We start from the raw sequence: 20,650 nt of genomic DNA, 5'->3' as shown, positions 1-20,650 counted from the left end.
AAGGCATTTGACAAGGTTCCACATGGAAGGTTGATTAAGAAGGTTAAATCGTTGGGTATTAATAGTGAGGTTGCAAGATGGATTCAACAATGGCTGAATGGGAGATACCAGAGGGTAACGGTTGACAATTGTATGTCAGGTTGGAGGCCAGTGTCTAGTGGAGTGCCCCAAGGATCTGTGTTGGGTCCACTGTTGTTTGTCATTTACATTAATGATCTGGATGATGGTGTGGCAAATTGGATTAGTAAATATGCAGATGATACTAAGATAGGTGGAGTAGTTGATAGTGAGGTAGATTTTCAAAGTCTACAGAGAGACTTGGGCCTTTTGGAAGGGTGGGCTGAAAGATGGCAGATGGAGTTTAATGCTGATAAGTGTGAGGTGCTGCATTTTGGTAGGACAAATCAAAATAGGACGTACAGGGTAAATGGTAGGGAATTGAGGAATGCAGTGGAACAGAGGGATCTGGGAATAACTGTGCATTGTTCCCTGAAGGTGGAATCTCATGTGGATAGGGTGGTGAAGAAGGCGTTTGGTATGCTTGCCTTTATAAATCAGAGCATCGAGTATGGAAGTTGGGATGTAATGTTGAAATTGTACAGGGCATTGGTGAGGCCGAATCTGGAGTATGGTGTGCAGTTCTGGTCGCCAAATTATAGGAAGGATGTCGACAAAATGGAGAGGGTACAGAGGAGATTTACTAGAATGTTGCCTGGGTTTCAGCACTTAGGCTACAGAGAGAGGTTGAACAGGTTGGGTCTTTATTCTTTGGAGCGTAGAAGGTTGAGGGGGGACTTGATAGAGGTTTTTAAAATTATGAGAGGGACGGACAGAGTTGACGTGGGTAGGCTTTTCCCTTTGAGAGTGGGGAAGATTCCAACAAGGGGACATAGCTTCAGAATTGAGGGACAAAGGTTTAGGGGTAACATGAGGGGGAACTTCTTTACTCAGAGGGTTGTGGCTGTATGGAATGGGCTTCCGGTGGAAGTGGTGGAGGCTGGCTCGATTTTATTATTTAAGAGTAAATTGGATAGGTATATGGATAGGAGGGGATTAGAGGGTTATGGTCTGAGTGCAGGTAGATGAGACTAGGTCAGGGAGAATGGTCGGCGTGGACTGGTAGGGCCGGACAGGCCTGTTTCCATGCTGTAGTTGTTATATGTTATATATGTTACCGCTGCGCCACCGTGCCACATAGTTGCCCTTTTAAGCGGGGAAAAGGAATGCTGAGATGTAATCAGAGGGAATATGTAAACACTGCCCTTTGTTACTGTTGCCATGTGACTGTAATGGTTACAAACTCCACTTGATAATTATTTGTCAGTCAATTAATTGCTGGGGTGCCTCATGGCCAATTAATGTTGACAGAAGGGTTTTCTACGATGTTGTAGAAATAATCAGTCCCTTGAATATTTTATCTCAAGGTTGGCACGAATCAATCATTGCTCAGAAATAATAGGCTGTCAGCTGATATCAAATGTTTGGTATGCTTCCACTTGTTTGAGATTGTTGCCTTAGTGTACTTTGCTTTAGAAATTGTAAGCAGTACACGTGTTAAATTGGACATTCACTCCGTTGTCTAAACAGAGCAAAACACAGCCCTTGCAGGCACAATGATCACATTACATCTAGTGTGTGAAGAGAGATTATTTCTCAGGGGCACCAGATATGAACCGGAACAATGACGTTCCTACGTGCTAAAGCTCAACACACAGGGCAGCACGGAGGCACAGCGGTAGAAAATGGACAATAGACAATAGGTGCAGGAGTAGGCCATTCGGCCCTTCGAGCCAGTACCACCATTCAATGTGATCATGGCTGATCATTCTCAATCAGTACCCCATTCCTGCCTTCTTCCCATACCACCTGACTCCGCTATCCTTAAGAGCTCTATCTAGTTCTCCCTTAAATGCATACAGAGAATTGACCTCCACTACAATAGACAATAGACAATAGGTGCAGGAGTAGGCCATTCGGCCCATCGCGCCAGCACCACCATTCACCGTGATCATGGCTAATCATCCACAATCAGTACCCCGTTCCTGCCTTCTCCCCATACCCCCTGACTCCGCTATCATTAAGAGCTCTATCTAGCTCTCTCTTGAAAGCATCCAGAGAATTGGCCTCCACTGCCTTCTGAGGCAGAGAATTCCACAGATTTACAACTCTCTGACTGAAAAAGTTTTTCCCCATCTCCATTCTAAATGGCCTACCCCTTATTCTTAGACTGTGGCCCCTGGTTCTGGACTCCCCCAACATTGGGAACATTTTTTCCTGCATCTAGCTTGTCCACTCCCTTTATAATTTTATACGTCTCACTCAGTGAATACAAGCCCAGTCTTTCCAATCTTTCCTCATATGACAGTCCCGCCATCCTGGGGAATAACCTCGTGAACCTACGCTGCACTGCCTCAATAGTAAGGATGCCCTTCCTCAAATTAGGAGACCAAAACTGCGCACAATACTCCAGATGTGGTCTCACCAAGTCCCTGTACAACTACAGAAGGACCGCTTTACTCCTGTACTCAAATCTTCTTGTTATGAAGGCCAACATGCCATTAGCTTTCTTCACTGCCTGCTGCACCTGCACACTTACTTTCAGTGACTGGTGTACAAGGACACCCAGGTCGTATTGCACTTCCCCCTTACCTAATCTGACACCATTGAGATAATATGGGGAGAAGGTAGGAAAATGGTATTAGGAGGCAGAGATCAGCCATTATTGGATGGCGGAGTGGACTTGATGGGCCAAATGGCCTAATTCTACTCCTATAACTTGGGAACATAACATTCCAACCTCCAGACTCAAAGGCCGAACGATTAAGACCAATGTTCCAAAAATCCTCTTCACCATTCTGCTCACTTGTCACATCACGTTCAGCAAACTGTGCACTGGTACCATAGGTTCATCTGCTCTGTAACACTGTTCAGGAGCCCACTGTTCACGGTGAAAGTCCTACACTGGTTTAACTTTTCAAAATGAAACACCTTGATTTGTCAGAATTGGGTGGCGCGGCGGTAGAGTTGCTGCCTTACAGCGCCAGAGACCGGGGTCCCATCCCGACTACGAGTGCTGTCTGTACGGAGTTTGCACGTTTCTCCGGGATCTTCCCACGCTCCAAAGACAAACAGGATAGTGTTAATGTACGGGGATCGTTGGCCGGTGCGGACTCAGTGGGTCAAAGGGCCTGTTTCCGTGCTGTATCTCTAAACTAAAAACTGAACTATAACTCCATTCGCCATTCTTTGGCCCACTCAACATTCCTCTGCTCTTCTTCTTGATGGCAACAACGGTGAGTTTTGGAGGTGCTTGGATAAGTAACTTTATGGATAGTACAGACTATAGGAACTCGCTGTCAGTGGTGGAGGGTATTAATGTTCACAGTATGGATGGGATGATAATGTTTTGCTGTGCCCAGGATGGTGCCAACCTTCTTAAAAGTTTACTTTAGCTTAGAAGTTTAGCTAGCTCTCTCCTCTCTCTCTCTCTCTCTCTCTCTCTCTCTCTCTCTCCCTCCCTCCCTCCCTCCCTCCCTCCCTCCCTCCCTCCCTCCCTCCCTCCCTCCCTCCCTCCCTCCCTCCCTCCCTCCCTCCCTCCCTCCCTCCCTCCCTCCCTCCCTCCCTCCCTCCCTCCCTCCCTCCCTCCCTCCCTCCCTCCCTCTCTCCCTCTCTCCCTCTCTCCCTCTCTCCCTCTCCCTTTCCCCCTCTCTTCTCCCCCCCACCCCCCAAGATTGCCTGCATTTTGCCAATATCATCAATAGTGTCTTATCTGACCCTTTCATTGTGTTAAGCCGCCCTATCATACCATCTCATAACCAGATTGTTCCTTTGAGTAAAAGCCCAATTTGTAATTAACTCCTGATTACTAATTAACAGCTACATAAGTTGCCATGACCTAGCTCATAGATTACAACAGCCTGCTTTCTTTATTATCGTTACTTTTTTGCAAATCTCCCATTCATTTGTTCTATATCTCTCTACATCACGTCTATATCTCTCGTTCCCATTTCCCCTGACTCTCAGACTGAAGAAGGGTCTCGAACCGAAACATCACCCATTCCTTCTCTCCAGAGATGCTGCCTGACCCGCTGAGTTACTCCAGCATTTTGTGTCTATCTTCAGTTTAAACCAGCACCTGCAGTTCCTTCCTACACAGGACAAAAACCAGACTTGGATCAGCTGCTTTTAGTGGTCCTTACCTTTCAGGCTTTGAGTCTTGGGTGTTCTGGGGGGAAGAACAGAAAAAGAATCATGAGATGCAGCAAGCAGATGAGAACAGAAAACAGCAAACTGAGTGAGCTGTGATAAATAATTACATCTTCAAATCCAGTTTAGTTTAGTTTAGGTTTAGCGATACAACTCAGAAACAGGCCCTTCGGCCCGCCGCGTCCGTGCCGACCAGCGATCCTCACAAACTAACACTATCCTACACGCTCGGAACAATTTACAATTATATCAAGCCAATCAGCCTACAAACCTGTAGGTCTTCGGAGTGTGGGAGAACAGAGCACCTGGAGAAAACCCACGCAGGTCACGGGGAGAACGTACAAACTCCGTACAGCTCGCTCAGTTTGCTGTTTTCTGTGAAAGATTGCATAGTCGGGATCAAATCTGAGTCTCTGGCGCTGTCAGGCAGCAACTCTACCGCTGTGCCACCGTGCTGTGGTGCATCGTATGTAAACAAAAGGAGGAGAAGGGTCTCCCACTAATCATCACCCATTCCTTCTCTCCAGAGATGCTGCCTGCCCCGCTGAGTTACTCCAGCATTTCATCTTCGATATATTACTAAGATATGGAGATGCCCATAGTAATCTGATGGTCTACCTGGTCCTTATGCTGTTGATCAAACCTACTCATGTTTGCAGGAGAATGTTTCCCACTGACCATTTGTCAATAGTTTTAGTTTCATCGCCACACAGCATGGAAACAGGCCCTTCTGCCCAATCCATCCTAAGATATCCCCATCTAGATTTTTTTTTAGATTTAGAGATACAGCACGGAAACAGGCCCTTCGGCCCACCGAGTCCACACCGCCCAGCGATTCCTGCACGTTAACACTATCCTACACACACTTGGGACAATTTTTACATTTACCCAGTCAATTAACCTACATACCTGTACGTCTTTGGAATGTGGGAGGAAACCGAAGATCTCGGAGAAAACCCACGCAGGTCACGGGGAGAACGTACAAACTCCGTACAGACGGCGCCCGTAGTCGGGATGGAACCCGGGTCTCCGGCGCTGCATTCGCTGTAAGGCAGCAACTCTACCGCTGTGCCACTGTGCCGCTCTATCTATGCTAGTCTCATTTGCCTGCATTTGGCACACATCCTTCTAAACGTGGTGGTCATGTTACAGTTGTACAAGACATTGGTGTGGCCACACTTAGAGTATTATGTTCAGTTTTGGTCACCCTGTTATGGCAAAGATGTCGCTCAGCTGTTGAGGGTACAGAAAGGAGTTATGAGGATGTTGCCAGGACTCGAGGGCCTGAACTAGAGGGTGAGGTTGAGCAGGCTGGGACTCTATTCCTTGGAGTGCAGGAGGATGAAAAATCCTCTTATAGAGGTGTACAAGATCATGAGGGGAATAGATTGGGTAAATGCACAGAGTCTTTTACCCAGAGTGGGGAAATCGAAAACCAGAGGACTATGTTGGGGGGAAAGATTTAATAAGAAGCATTTTTACACAAAGGTGGTGAGTGTATGGAACGAGCTGCCAGAGACAATAGTTGAGACAGGTACTATCACAACGTTTAGGAAACATTTGGATAGGTACATGGATAGGATAGGTTTAGGGGGGTATGGGCCAATGGGCAGGTGGGACTGGTATAGGTGGGGCATGTTGTTTGGCATGGGCAAGTTAGGACGAAAGGCCTGTTTCCACGCTGTATCACTCTGTGAAGCCTTACCTATCCAATCCATCTACCTTTCTAAGTGAGTTTTAAACACAAAATGCAGGGGTAACTCAGCAGGTCAGGCAGCATCTCAGGAGAGAAGGAATGGGTGACGTTTCGGGTCGAGACCCTTCTTCCTCGACCTGATACTTCACCCATTCCTTCTCTCCAGAGATGCTACCCGCCCCGCTGAGTTACTCCAGCATTCTGTGTCTATCTTCAGTTTAAACCAGCATCCGCAGTTCCTTCCTACACATTCCTGAGTAGGAAGTGAGCATTTAAACTCACTAAAAGTGAGTACCTGCCTCCACTACCTCCCCGGGCAGCTCGCTCCATACACCCACCACCCTCCGCATATCAAGGGCGGCACGGTGGCGCAGCGGTAGAGTTGCTGCCTTACAGCGAATGCAGCGCCGGAGACCCGGGTTAGATCCCAACTACGGGTGCTGTCTGTGCGGAGTTTGTACGTTCTCCCCGTGACCTGCGTGGGTTTTCTCCGTTTCCTCCCACACTCCAAAGACGTACAGGTTTGTAGGTTAATTGGCTTGGTAAATGTAAAAATTGTCCCTAGTGGGTGTAGGATAGTGTTAATGTGCAGGGATCGCTGGGCGGCGCGGACCCGGTGGGCCGAAAAGGCCTGTTTCCGCGCTGTATCTCCAAACTAAACAAGATGATGACTCTTCCTCACTCTCCAATTTTCCATGACACTGTTGCACTTCCCAGTCTTGCCTGAAAGGCAATGGGCAATGCCCAAATCACTGGATCCTCACTGGCCTACTAAAAGGTCCTCCCTCACAAGAGGTCACCATCCGCATCTCCCAAAGCATTTCATTGCACCACTGAAGCCTAACCTTGACTATGAAGGTGGTCGTCAAAATATATTTTGTCTGAAGAAGGGTCTTAACCTGAAACGTCACCCACTCCTTCTCTCCAGAGATGCTGCCTGTCTTGCCGAGTTACTCCAGCATTTTGTGTCTACATCGATCAGCCAAAACATTATGACCACTGACAGGCGAAGTGAATAACATTAATTATCTTGTTGCAATGGCACCTGTTAAGGGGTGGGATATATTAGGCAGCAAGTGAACAGTCAGTTCTTGAAGTTGATGTGTTGGATGCAGGAGAAATGGGCAGGAGTAAAGACCTGAGCGACTTTGACAAGGGCCAAATTGTTATGGCCAGACGACTGGGTCAGAGCATCTCTGAAACGGCAAGGCTGTAGGGTGCTCCCGGTCAGCAGTGGTGAGTACCGACCGACAGTGGTCCGAGGAGGGACAAACCACAAACAGGGTGTTGGGCGCCCAAGGCTCATCGATGTGCGAGGGCAACGAAGGCTATCCCGTCTGGTCCGAACCGACAGAAAGTCGACTGTGGCACAAGTCACAGAAAATGTTAATGGTGGTTACGGGAGGAATGTGTCACAATACACAGTGCATTGCACCCTGCTGCGTATGTGCTGAGCACACATACCAGCACATTAGGCAGGTGGTCATAATGTTTTGGCTGATTGATGTGGTCATAATGTTTTGGCTGATCAGTGTATATACAGTGGGATCTATAGATCAGCCTCAAAGAGCTTCATACGTTTCAAACAACAGTAAATGCTGGACCCATGCATTGGGCCAGGCAAGAAATGTGGCAAGAGGAAGAGAAAGCATGCACAAGAGAAACAAGTTAGTCCAGGTAGCAGAGAATGTGAGGGAGGACGGAGGGTGGAACAAAGGGATTGTGTCTGGCAGGGCGGCTGTTAAAATCAGACGAAACTTAATTCCACCCATTCCCCTCCTCCACTTTATCAACTCCCTCAGCCGACTCATTTCCTTCTCATTTCTGAATCCCAGACACGCAACACCAGCTTTTCTTTCATTCCGCAGATGCTGCCTGCCTTGTTGAGTGTTTCCAGCACTTTATTTCAGGTTTCCAGCACCTGCAGTTTTTTGGGAGGCATATTCATTGATTGTTTCCCTGTTTATGCCACACTTTATGAATTGCGTTGTACACATCTTGATTGGAAACATTAATGCAACCTCGTCACTGAGATTGTGCAATTTGAAAACCCTCACAACAATACTTTCTGATTTTTGGCTCCTCCCAAAATCTCAGACCAGGTTTAATGTTTTTCTTGCATGTTGATGATATCGTACTGTATGGGATGTATTTGAACTTGGGCTCCAAGTAGGGTTGCCAACTGTCCCGCATTAGCCGGGACATCCTGTATTTTGGGTTAAATTGGTTTGTCCCATACTGGACCCCCTTGTCCTGTATTAGGCCCGGGGGGGCGCTGTAGGCCCGGACGCTGTAGGCCCAGACGCTGTAGGCCCAGACACTGTAGGCCCGGACACTGTAGGCCCGGATGCTGTAGGCCCGGATGCGGTAGGTCCGGAGGCCCAGGCACCGCCTAACGGAGGTTGCGTAGCAACCCGCCTCCCGGCCCGGGCGGCCGCCATTGGTGGAGCAGGAGCACGTGGCCGTTGGCTGGGTGAGGTCACGTGGGGCAGTGACATCACCTTGTCCCTTATTTAGGAGTGAGATAGTTGGCAACCCTAGCTCTAAGCCCAACACATGTAGATAGAGTGGTAGAGACGGCATATGTTAAGCTTGCCTTCATCAGTCGGGGCATTGAGTACAAGCATCACAAAGACAAGATGCAGCTTTATAGGGCTTTGGTTAGGCCACATTTTGGGATATTGTATGTAGTTCTGGTTTCCCCATTACAGGAAGGAAAGTTTAGTTTAGAGATACAGTGCGGAAATAGGCCCTTCGGCCCACCGAGTCCGCACTGACTAGCGATCCCTGCACACTAACACTATCCTGCACTTGGGATATTTTTTACATTTGTACCAAGCCAATTAACCTACAAACCTGTACGTCTTTGGAATGTAGGAGGAAACTGAAGATCTCAGAGAAAACCCACGCAGGTCACGGGGAGAACGTACAAACTCCATACAGACAGCACCCGTAGTCGGGATCGAACCGGGTGTGAGCGCTGAAAGTGCTATAAGACAGCAACTCTACCGCTGCGCCACCGTGCTGCCCTAAAGTGATGTCAAGGCTTTGGAGAGCATTTTGTGTTTTACCAGAGTTAGAGGATATTAGCTATAGAGAGGGGAGACAGTCAGAAACTTTTTCCCGGGTTGGAAATGTCAAAGACTAGAGAGCATAATGTTCAGGTAAAGGGGGCAATGGTCCTAATGGAAAGTTTTTTTTACACAAAGTGCTGGGGGCTTGGAACGCGCTGCCAGGGGTGGTGATGGAAGTAGACATGATAGTGGCATTCAGGAGGACATGCTGGGAATGGAGGGATAGAGACATGTGCACGAAGAGGAAGTTATTTAAACTTGGCATTATGTTTGGCACAGACATTGTGGGCCGAAGGGCCTGTTCCTGTGCTGTACTCTTCTATGGTCTATGAGCTGTTCTGTCTGAGCATCCAGAGCTGTGGAGACTCGGTCACCGCATAATAATGACCCCTGCATTCAGGCCGTTCCGGTTACTAGGGTCGCCAACTTTCTCACTCCCAAATAAGGGACAAAAGGTGACCTCACCCAGCCAGCGGTCATGAGTTCCCGCTCCACCAATGGCGGCCGCCTGGGCCAGGAGGCGGGTTGCGACGCAACCTCCGTTACGCGGCGCCCGGGCCTCCGGGCATACACTGTCCGGGCCTACAGTAGCCCCCGGGCCTACACTGTCCGGGCCTACAGCAGCCCCCGGGACTACACTGTCCGGGCCTACAGCGGCCCCCGGGCCTACAGTGTCCGGGCCTACAGCAGCCCCTGGGCCTACAGTGTCCGGGCCTACAGCAGCCCCCGGGCCTACAGTGTCTCGGCCTACAGTGCCCCCCGGGCCTAATACAGGACAAGGGCAGTCCCTTAAACTAATTTAGCCCAATATACAGGATGCCCCGGCTAATATGGGACAGTTGTCAACCCTACCGTTAACAGAAATCAATCTTCAACGAATTTGCATCTCACTGCCCCAAAAGCTGCAATACAGAATCCTCACTCCTCCAGCTCTTCACCTGCTTCCCCCCCCCCCCCCCCAAACTTAAAATCCAAAGGGTCTCGAGCCGAAACGTCACCTATCCTTTTCCTCCGGAGATACTGCCTGACCCGCTGAGTTACTCTACTGCTGCGCCACCGTGACCGCCCTTATAATAGAACCAATTTGACATGCTCGCTCAGACTGTTTCCATCCGTGCAGGAAATAGAGCATTACTACTGGTGGGAGGTCGCCATTACAGTGTGACAGATTACATAGCAATCTCTACTATAACATTGAATGCAAGAAATTATATTAGAAATAAAGAAAGAAGAGTTGCAGAAAGAATGGGATTCAATTAGAACTTAGGTTATATTCAGACACCTTGTTCACTCCACCTATGCCCTATTTAATTGCTTCAGAATATATTTGGCCTCTCTCCCACTTTATAAATGTACATAATGTTGTAATATTGTCAATTATCCCTAATATTGTTTATAAGTTCATGCCAACTGTTCCTGTTCTCGAATTTCCTGTTGCAACTTGTGTAAAACTTTGGAGTCACCTGATTGTTACCCAACAAACTACAGATAAACGATGAAATGACATGTTTAATTTAGCTTATTATTGTCACGTGCCGAGGATAGAGTGAAAAGCTATTTTGTCGCGTGCCGTCCAGTCAGTGGAAGACTACACGTGATTACAATCAAGCCATCCAGTGTACAGATATTGGATAAAGTGAATAATGGTGAGTGCAAGATAAAGTGCAATAAAGTCCGATAAACGAAAGTCAGGGTACAAAAGGAATGCGGAGTCTATCTCCTGTTTTACAAACAGTTGCTAAGCACTATCTTCCCCCCCCCATTCCCACACTGACCTCTCTGTCCTGGGCCTCCTCCATTGTCAGAGTGAGGCCCAGTGCAAATTGGAGGAACACCTCATATTTTGCCTGGACAGCTTACACCCCAGCGGTATGAACATTGACTTCTCTAACTTCAAGTAACCCTTGCTTTCCCTCTCTCTCTCCCCATTCCTCCCTCTTCCCAGTTCTCCGACCAGTCTTACTGTCTCCGACTACATTTTATCTCTGTTTGCTTTGCTGTTACCTTCTCCCAACTAACAATGATCTATTCAACATTTTCCTTGATCTCCATCCCCTTTATCCTGTTTTCACACCTAACACTTCCTTATCTGTACACATCCTCATCTATGTACGTCCCTCTCCCCTGACATCAGTCTGAAGAAAGGTCTTGACCCGAAACATCTCCCATTACTTCTCCCCAGAGATGCTGCCTGACCCGCTGGGTTACTCCAGCACTTTGTGTCATTTCTCTTGTAAATCAACATCTGCAGTTCCTTGGGTGCAGCAAATACCAAAATTAGACTTCAGTACTTTAGAGATACAACACAGGAACAGGCCCTTCGGCCCACCGAGTCGTGCCGACCAGTGATCCCCGCACACTAACATCATCCCACACACTAGGGACAATTTACAATTTTACCGAAGCCAACATTCATATTCAAAAGATGTACAGGTTTGTGGGTTAAATTGTAAATAGTCCCTCGTGCGTGTAGGATAGTGTAAGTGTGCGGGGCTCGCTGGTCGGCGACGACTCGGTGGGCTGAAGGGCCTGTTTCTGTGCTTTATCTCTAAACTAAACTAATTAGCCTACAAACCTGTAGGTCTTTGAAATGTGGAGGAAACCGGGGGACCCGGTGAAAACCCACGTGGTCACAGGGAGAATGTACAAACTCTATACAGACAGCACCCGAAGTCAGGATCGAACCCAGGTATTGTGTACAGTTTTGGTCTCCTAATCTGAGGAAAGACGTTCTTGCCTTAGAGGGAGTACAGAGAAGGTTCACCAGATTGATCCCTGGGATGGCAGGACTTTCATATGAAGAAAGACTGGATAGACTAGGCTTATACTCGCTGGAATTTAGAAGATTGAGGGGGGATCATATTGAAACATATAAAATGCTTAAGGGGTTGGAGAGGCTAGATGCGGGAAGATTGTTCCCGATGTTGGGAAGTCCAGAACCAGGGGTGACAGCTTAAGGATAAGGGGGAAGTCTTTTAGGACCGAGATGAGAAAACATTTCTTCACACAGAGAGTGGTGAATCTGTGGAATTCTCTGCCACAGAAGGTAGTTGAGGCCAGTTCATTGGCTATATTTAAGAGGGAGTTAGATGTGGCCCTTATGGCTAAAGGGATCAGTGGGTATGGAGAGAAGGCAGGTACAGGTTACTGAGCTGGATGATCAGCCATGATCATATAAAATGGCGGTGCAGGCTCGAAGGGCCGAATGGCCTACTCCTGCACCTAGTTTCTATGTCTCTGGTGCTGTAAGGCAGCAACTCTACCGCTGCGCCACAGTGCGGCCCAACATCATCAACATGAAAACAGCATTGTTGCTTCAGTAGTAGGAAATGAACTGAGGTACCCAGCTTGATTACACTGGGAGTGTTTCACAGGTCGGGATCGAACCCGGGTCTGTAGCGCTGTAAGACAGCAACTCTACCGCTGCGCCACCGTGCCGGTTATTGGGGAGAGAGGGAGCTACTGAGATCATTGTCAATAAGACGTGCTGGGTGCCTTATCTGGAGCCCGGCAGTGATTACTCACCAGCACCTGGGGGGACATGGAGCCTGAGGGGGTCACAACACTGTGCCAGTGAAGGGACATTCCACAGTGGCTCACTCATTGACCACAGGCAGGTTCCATGTCTGACCACTTGCTGCCTGGTTACTGCTTCCTCTTTACCAAGTCAGCACGGGATGAGTTTCCAATCCTGTTGTCAATCTCTCGGGAAAGCACCTGCACAGTCCTGTGGCAGCTCAATGATGAGTAACTGTGGCTTTTTATTCTTGCAACATGTCCTGCCAGGTTACGAGAGGAATGTAGAGACCGTCTCCTGGTTTACGAAGACAGACACAGAAACTCAGAGGGTCAGGCAGCAAGGATCAACAGGAATAGGTGATGGTTCGGGTCGAGGCCCTGCTTCAGACCGAGAGTCAGGGGAGTGGGGAACGAGAGATATAGAAGGTACATGGAACAAATGAATGAAAGATGTGTAAAAAGCAACGATGATAAAGGAAACGTGGAGCCCACAATGGTCCGTTGTTGGCTGTGGGCTGGGTGATGACGAGTGACAACTCAACAGGACGACAGTGAAACTAGTACGATGACTGGGGTGCGGGAGGGACGGAGAGAGAGGGGCTGCAGGGGTCACTTGAAGTTAGAGAAATCAGGATCATACCGCTGGGTTGTAAGCTGCCCAAGCGAAATACGAGGAGCTGTTCATCCAATTTGCATTGGGCCTCACTCTGACAATGGAGGAGGCCCAGGACAGAAAGATCAGTGGGAAAGAGACTTAAAGTGTTTGGCAACCGGGAGTTCATGTACAGTAGGTCAAGTGTTTGGCAACCGGGAGTTCATGTACAGTAGGTCAAGGTGAACTGAGTGACAAAGGCGTGGTTGCCCATGAAGGCCTCGGCCTTGTTTCACCTACGCCCCATCTTCTTGCTTCAGAATATATTTGGCCTCTCTCCCAATTTATAAATGTATATAATGTAGTAATATTGCCAATTAAACGCTAATATTGGTTATTACCTCATGACAACTGTTCCAGTTCCCGTCTGAAGAAGGGTCTTGACCCGAAACATCACCAATTCCTTTGCTCTCTCGTTGCTCCCCCTCTGTGATTTCTCCTGCCCTCCTACTCTACGACCACATCTTGACCCTACTTTAGATAGTTCCTCTGTCCCTCTCTTCCCCTCCTCCTTCCCAGATCTCCCTCTATCTTCCTGTCTCCACCTATATCCTTCCTTTGTCCCGCCCCCCTGACATCAGTCTGAAGAAGGGTCTCGACCCGAAACGTCACCCATTCCTTCTCTCCCGAAATGCTGCCTGACCTGCTGAGTTACTCCAGCATTTTGTGAATAAATACCAATTCCTTTTCTCCAGAGATGCTGCCTGACCCGCTGAGTTACTCCAGCATTTTGTGTCTATCTTCAGTGTAAACCAGCATCTGCAGTTCCTTCCTACAAAGCAGTTCTTGAATTTCCAGTTCCAACTCGTGTAAAACTTTGAAGTAACCTGATTGTTTCCCAAACAAACGGCAGCAGAGAAATGACCAAATACGGAAAAAAAGACACGAGGTGCTGGAGTAACCTCACGGGTCAGGCAACATCTCTGGAGAACATGATTTAGATTTGTTTATTATTGTCACGGTGAAAATCTGTTTTGTTGCATGCTAACGAGTCAGCGGGAGACCGTACAGAATTACAATCGAGCCGTCCATGGTGTACAGATACGGCACAAAAGGAATAATGTTTCATGCAAGATAAGGATCAAGATAAAGTGCATTAAAGTCTGATTAAAGATGGTCAGGGTACAAAGTGGCGGCATGGTGGTGCAGCAGTAGAGTGGCTGCCTTTGTTACACTTGCGCTATCCTACACACTGGGGATGATTTACAATTAGCCTACTGACCTGCATGTCTTGAGTGTGGGAGGAAACCGGAGCACTCAGAGAAAACCCACGCAGGTCACGGGGAGAAGGTACAAACTCCGTACAGACAGCACCCGAGGTCAGGATTGAACCCGGGGTCTCTGGCGCTGTGAGGCAGCAACTCTACCGCTGCGCCACCGTGCCACCCATTGAAATGTCTTCCTTCTTACTGAACCAAAGCTACTGCTACAGTTAACAGTCTTTGACTGCATCTCAAGCATTTCCCACGCCTCTGCACTCACCCTTTCTCTACCTCGACAAGGAAAGGTTAGAGACAAGGAACTGCAGATGCTGGTTAACAAAGGAGACACGAAGTGTTGGAATAACTCAGCGGGTCAGGGCAGCATGACTGGAGAACGTGGATAGATGGCGTTTCGGGTCTGGGCCCTTCTGCAGATGAAGTCCTCGGGTCATTACCTTCCATCCCACCAGCCTCTTATATTCAATGGATCATCCATCGTCATTTCCACCAACGTCAATGAAATTCCACATCAGGACACACTTTTCCCTTCCTTCCCCTTTCACCATTTTGCAGGGACTGTTCCCTTTATGACTCCTTGGTCTGCTTTTATTTTTGTCCACTACTCCTCACTGCAGTCTCCTTTCCAGCTGCAGGAGATGAAACATTTAACCTGTAGGTGATTGTTTTTGTTAGTTTAGTTTAGAGATACAGCACAGAAACAGTTCCTTCGGCCCACCGAGCCCAGGCCGACCAGTGATCACCCCGTTCACCAACTCTATCCTACTAACACACTGGGGACAATTTTTTCCAAAGCCAATTAACCAACAAACCTGCGCGTCTTTGGAGTGTGAGAGAAAACCCATGCGGTTACAGGGAGAACATACAAACTCCGTACAGGCTGCACCTGCAGGCAGAATGGAACCAGGCCTCAGGCAGCAACTCTGGTGTGCCGCACATTACATTGCGATGAAACATGAACTCAGATAATCTTGCTGGGTGAAGCAGCGATCCACTTGCACTTCTTCCAATCTGCATTCAATGTTTGCATTGTGGTCTCCTCTACGTTAGAGAAACCAACACAGTTCTTCTTGGACTGTGACTACCCTTCCACCACAGATTACAGCCCTTAACCACATTCCATCCATTTCATATTCATAATCATACTTTATTAGCCCAGTATGTTTTGCAACATACGAGGAATTTGTTTTGCCGTACAGTCATACCAATAAAAAGCAACAGGACACACAAAATACATTTTAACATGAACATCCACCACAGTGACTCCTCCACATTCCTCACTGTGATGGAAGATGAAAAAAAAAGATCAATCTCTTCCCTTCCTTGTCCTCTTGGCTCCCATAGCCGGCAGTCGGGCCCTCCGCATCGGGGCGATCAAGCTCCCACATCGGGAGGTATATCAGCTCCCCCACGTCGGGTGATCGGACCCCGAGTCGGGGCTGGTCGAACCTTCTGCGTCTTTGGAGCTTCCCGACATCAGCCTCTACCCGAGACTGCGAGCTCCTCGATGTTGGAGTCCGCAGGCCGCGGTTGGAGCGTCGATCCCAGGCAAGGGATCACAGGCTCCGATGGTAAGTCCACAGCCCCACGGTGGGGCTCAAAGTCAGTCCTGAGCAAGGAACACTGGAGCAGTGGACATTTTGTAGATCACCTGGGTTATTCTGCTGTGGTGGGCCAGTGCTTCTTGTGTCTTGCCAATGATCCCACACCCGTGTGGCACGGTGGTGCAGCGGTAGAGTTGCTGCCTCACAGCGCCAGGGACCCGGGTTCCATCCTGACTAAGGGTGCTGTCCGTACGGAGTTCATAGGTTCTCCCCGTGACCTGCGTGGGTTTTCTCCAGGTTCTCTGGGTTCCTCTCACACTCCACGGTGGTACAGGTTTATAGGTTAATTGGCTTGGTATAATTGTAAATTGTCCCGAGTGTGTGTGTAGGATAGTGTTAGTGTGTGGAGATCGCTGGTCAGCGCGGACTTGGTGGGCCGAACGGCCCGGTTCCGCACTGTATCTCTAAACTAAACAAAGTTCTCCTCACCCCCACACCCCATAACACAAAGGACCACCTGTACTGGAAATACTCAGCAAGTTGGGCAGCATCTGAGGAGAGAGAAAAGCTGAAAGGCAATATGACCTGCTGCTCGTCAGGCTTAGATTTCCATTTATTTATGGGCTTTCAGCTTTGTTCTCTCCACCCCTCATCCATCCCTGCAACCCAAGTGTGCTTGGAGACACACTTCACGGAACTGCAGATGCTGAAATCCTGAGCAAAACACAAACGTGCTGGAGGAACTCAGGGGTCACGCAGCATCTGTGGAGGGAATGGATAGGCGATGTTTTGTGTCCTGACCTGAAACGCGGTCTGTCCGTTCGCACCACAGATGCTGCCTGACCCACCGAGTCCCTCAGGCACTTTGAGTTGAACTTAAGTATGCTTGTTTAATAACATCAATCTGAACAATTAACTCCGTTTCCCTCTCCAGACAGAGTCCGCACTGGTGGATCAGTGGAGGTTTAGATCGAAGAGACAGAGGTGTGATCTGTGGAGGTACCCCAATCATATATAAAATCACAAGAGGAATAGAACGGGTAGATACACAAGAGTCTCTTGCTCAGAGTTGGTGAATCAAGGACCAAGGGCATAGGTTTAGGGTGACGGGGAAAGGATTTAATAGGAATCTGAGGGGTAACCTTTTCACACAAAGGGTGGCGGGTGTATGGAACGAGCTGCCAGAGGAGGTATAAGAAAATAACTGCAGATGCTGGTACAAATCGAAGGTATTTATTCACAAAATGCTGGAGTAACTCAGCAGGTCAGGCAGCATCTCGGGAGAGAAGGAATGGGTGACGTTTCGGGTCGAGCCTGAGGAAGGGTCTCGACCCGAAACGTCACCCATTCCTTCTCTCCCGAGATGCTGCCTGACCTGCTGAGTTACTCCAGCATTTTGTGAATAAATGCTAAAGGAGGTAGTTGAGGCAGGGACATTTAAGAAACAGTTACATGGATAGGACAGGCTTGGAGGGATGTGGGCCAAACGCGGGCTGGTGGGACTAGTGTAGCTGCCGGTGTTGACAGGTTGGGCCGAAGGGCCTGATTCCACACTCTATGATTCTATTTTCTTCAATGTACATGTTAAGAGTCTGTTAAGACTGTTAAGAGGATATAATCCCTTCGTTGACCTGTTTTTGTTTAATTGAGTGTAGACTGAAAACCCGCACCGTCTACAATGACTCGGGATCGCAATTCCAGAATCATTGCATAATTAGGCTTACAGTTAACAACAGTTTGTTAAACATTATCCCGATGCACAAATACATTTCATCATTCACTCGGTACTTCACAGAGAGGCACTCTCTGATGTATAAATCGATCCCACTCTCTGATTAAAATAAGCACACAAGAAGATTATCCAGCTTCTAGGAAATTATAACCGTTGGTTGAGGAGAGACTGTGTAAATATTACCCCTGCAGTCTGAAAATACAAAGCTGTGGAAAGTAAAACTGAAGGTTCTGTTTCAGGCAATACCATCTTGTTTGTAAGCTTGTGTAGGAAGGATCTGCAGATGTTGGTTTACACCAAAGAGACACACAAAATGCTGGAGTAACTCAGCGGGTCAGGCAGCATCTCTGGAGAGAAGGAATGGGTGAGGTTTCAGGTCGAGACCCACCTTCAGGCTGAGAGCCAGGGCAGAGGGAAAGGAGAGATACGAAAAGGTACAAAGAACAAAGGGACAAATCAAAGCCAGCAACGATGATCGAGGGCAAGTGGAGCCCACAATGGGGTCCATTGTTAGCCGTGGGAAAGGTGATGGGGAGCGGATACAAACAGTCAACGTCAGCAGGATGACAGTGTTTATCAGGAGGTGGTTTAGTGAATGACCCATGCTGTGAGAATTCACCCAGCAACCTTCCACCGTCGTCTCCATTCTAAGTGTTAGGATTCGCAGCGGTAGAGTTGCTGCCTTACAGCGAATGCAGCGCCGGAGACCAGGGTTCCATCCCGACTACGGGCGCTGTCTGTTTGTAACGGAGTTTGTGCGTTCTCTTCCCGTGACCTGCGTGGGTTTTCTCCGATATCTTCAGTTTCCTCCCACACTCCAAAGACGTACAGGTTTGTAGGTTAATTAGCTTAGTAAATGTAAAAATTGTCCCTAATCCTAGTGGTGTAGGATAGTGTTAATGTGTGGGGAATCGCTGGTCGGCGTGGACCCGGTGGGCCGAAGGGCCTGTTTCCGCGCAGTATCTCTAAACTAAACCATCAACAGCCCTGCAGCACAACTTCCTTGGTTGGGAACTGCAGATGTTGGAATCCCGAGCAAAACACAAAGTGCTGGAGGAACTCAGCGGGTCAGGCAGCATCTGGGGAGGGAACGGACAGATGAACAGAGAGCGATCCGTCCGTCCACTCCCTCCACAGATGCTGCCTGACCCGTCGCAGTCCTCCAGCACTTTGTGTTTCTTTGCTCTGAGAAAGACAAACAGCCTCGGTTGTCACTGAGAGCCGGTAAGCAGCACTTGATCTGTGATCTTTAGACTTTAGAGATCCAGCGCAGAAACAGGCCCTTCATCTCACCGAGTCCACGCCAACCAGCGATCATCCCGCACACTAACACTATCCTACACAATAGGGACGGTTTACAATTTTATCAACGCCAATTAACCCACAAACCTGCACGTCTTTGGAGTGTGGAAAGAAACCGGAGCACCCGGAGAAAACCCACGCAGGTCACGGTGAGAACGTACTAACTCCGTACAGACAGCACCCGTAGTCGGGATCGCACCCTGGTCTCTGGCCCTGTGCCAACATGCCATGCTGAATGTTGGATCATAGCCCTGAATCTGATGTTGGAATTCCTGCTAACAAAGTTTCTCAGAAGTCACACTGGGATAACTGCTCACTGAAGCTCAGGCAGGTGTGACGTAGTCATTCCATTCATTCCCAGACAGGGACGTACGTCTCCGAGAGAAATAGGCAGGTTCCCAGAAATTGACAATGTTCAACATAGGGGTTAGAACAGCACGGCGACAGGCCCTTTGGCCCACAATGCCCGTGCTAAGCATGCCATGTTAAACTAATCTCCTCGGCCTGCATGTGATCCGGATTCCCCTCCATTCCCCGTACATCCACGTGCCTATCTAAAAGCCTCTTAAACCCCAGTATCTGCCTCCACCACCACCCCAGGCACTCACCTCACTGTGTAAAATAACCTTATCCCACACATCTCCTTCAAACCTTGCCCCTCTCACCTTAACGTTATGCACCCTCGTCTTTGACAATTCTGCCTGGAAAAACGTTCTGACTGTCTACCCTATCTATGCTGTGCCATTTACATAGAAACATAGAAAATAGATGCAGGAGGGGGCCATTCGGCCCTTCGAGCCAGCAACGCCATTCATTGTGATCATGGCTGATCGTCCACAATTAATAACCCGTGCCTGCCTTCTCCCCATACCCCTTAATTCCACTAGCCCCTAGAGCTCTACCTATATTATCAATTTACCCTGCCCACATTATCAAATTAGTTCAAACTGATGGAACGTTTAACTGTTAATTGAATATATTAATTGTATTTGTGTGACCTTTTAGTTGTTAATTACATTTTCAGAATTTAATTAACAAAACTTTAGCCTGCCCTTGCGTGCAACTGCCCTATCAAGCCACACAAGAACTTGGTACATCTTAATGGGATCCCTCTCACTCCTCTCACTAGGGAGTAGAGTTACGTTTGGAGATACAGCGTGGAAACAGGCCCTTCGGCCCACCGAGTCAGTGCCGACCAGCAATCCCCACACACTACATACTGCCCACCAGGGACAATTTACAATTTTACCGAAGCCAATTAACCTACAAACCAGCACGTCTTTGGAATATGGGAGGAAACCGGAGCACCCGGAGAAAACCCACGCAGGTCGCGGGGAGAACGTACAAATTCTGTACAGACAGCACCCCTGGTCAGAATTGAACCCGGATCTCTGGTGCTGTGAGGTACCCTAATCTATCCTCAGATGACAATCCCTGCATCTCAGGAATCAATGGAGGGAGCTTCCACTGCACTCCCTACGTAACAGGTACACCCATCCTTTGCAAGGGAGACCAGATTGGAATGCAATTTTCCACATGTGGTCTCACCTGCATTTGATTTTATTGCTGCAAGACTTCCATACAGTTGTGCTAAAATCCTCTTGTATAAAGGGTTTACAATCTCCCACTGCTGAATGAATGCGAAGAGATATGTACCGGGAACACATAACTCTGGATGATCAGTTTCCATCCGTGCCTGAATAGG

At 48.4% G+C, this 20,650-nt stretch overlaps 1 protein-coding gene across 3 annotated transcripts in view; it reads right to left on the bottom strand.

The window, feature by feature from the left end:
• The window catches only part of plekhg7 (pleckstrin homology domain containing, family G (with RhoGef domain) member 7), a 79,406-nt gene that overhangs the window by 37,230 nt on the left and 21,526 nt on the right, over positions 1-20,650 (bottom strand). For all 3 annotated transcript variants that reach the window (XM_078420197.1, XM_078420198.1, XM_078420199.1), the window contains exon 3: positions 4,200-4,225. In XM_078420197.1, coding sequence (XP_078276323.1) covers positions 4,200-4,225 — 26 coding nt within the window. The remainder of the gene's footprint in view (positions 1-4,199; positions 4,226-20,650) is intronic.

The sequence above is a fragment of the Rhinoraja longicauda genome, chromosome 23 (genome assembly GCF_053455715.1).
Source record: "Rhinoraja longicauda isolate Sanriku21f chromosome 23, sRhiLon1.1, whole genome shotgun sequence".
NCBI lineage: Eukaryota > Metazoa > Chordata > Chondrichthyes > Rajiformes > Arhynchobatidae > Rhinoraja > Rhinoraja longicauda.
Note: the sequence above shows the minus strand (reverse complement) of the source record. Positions and strands in the feature narration are given on the sequence as shown.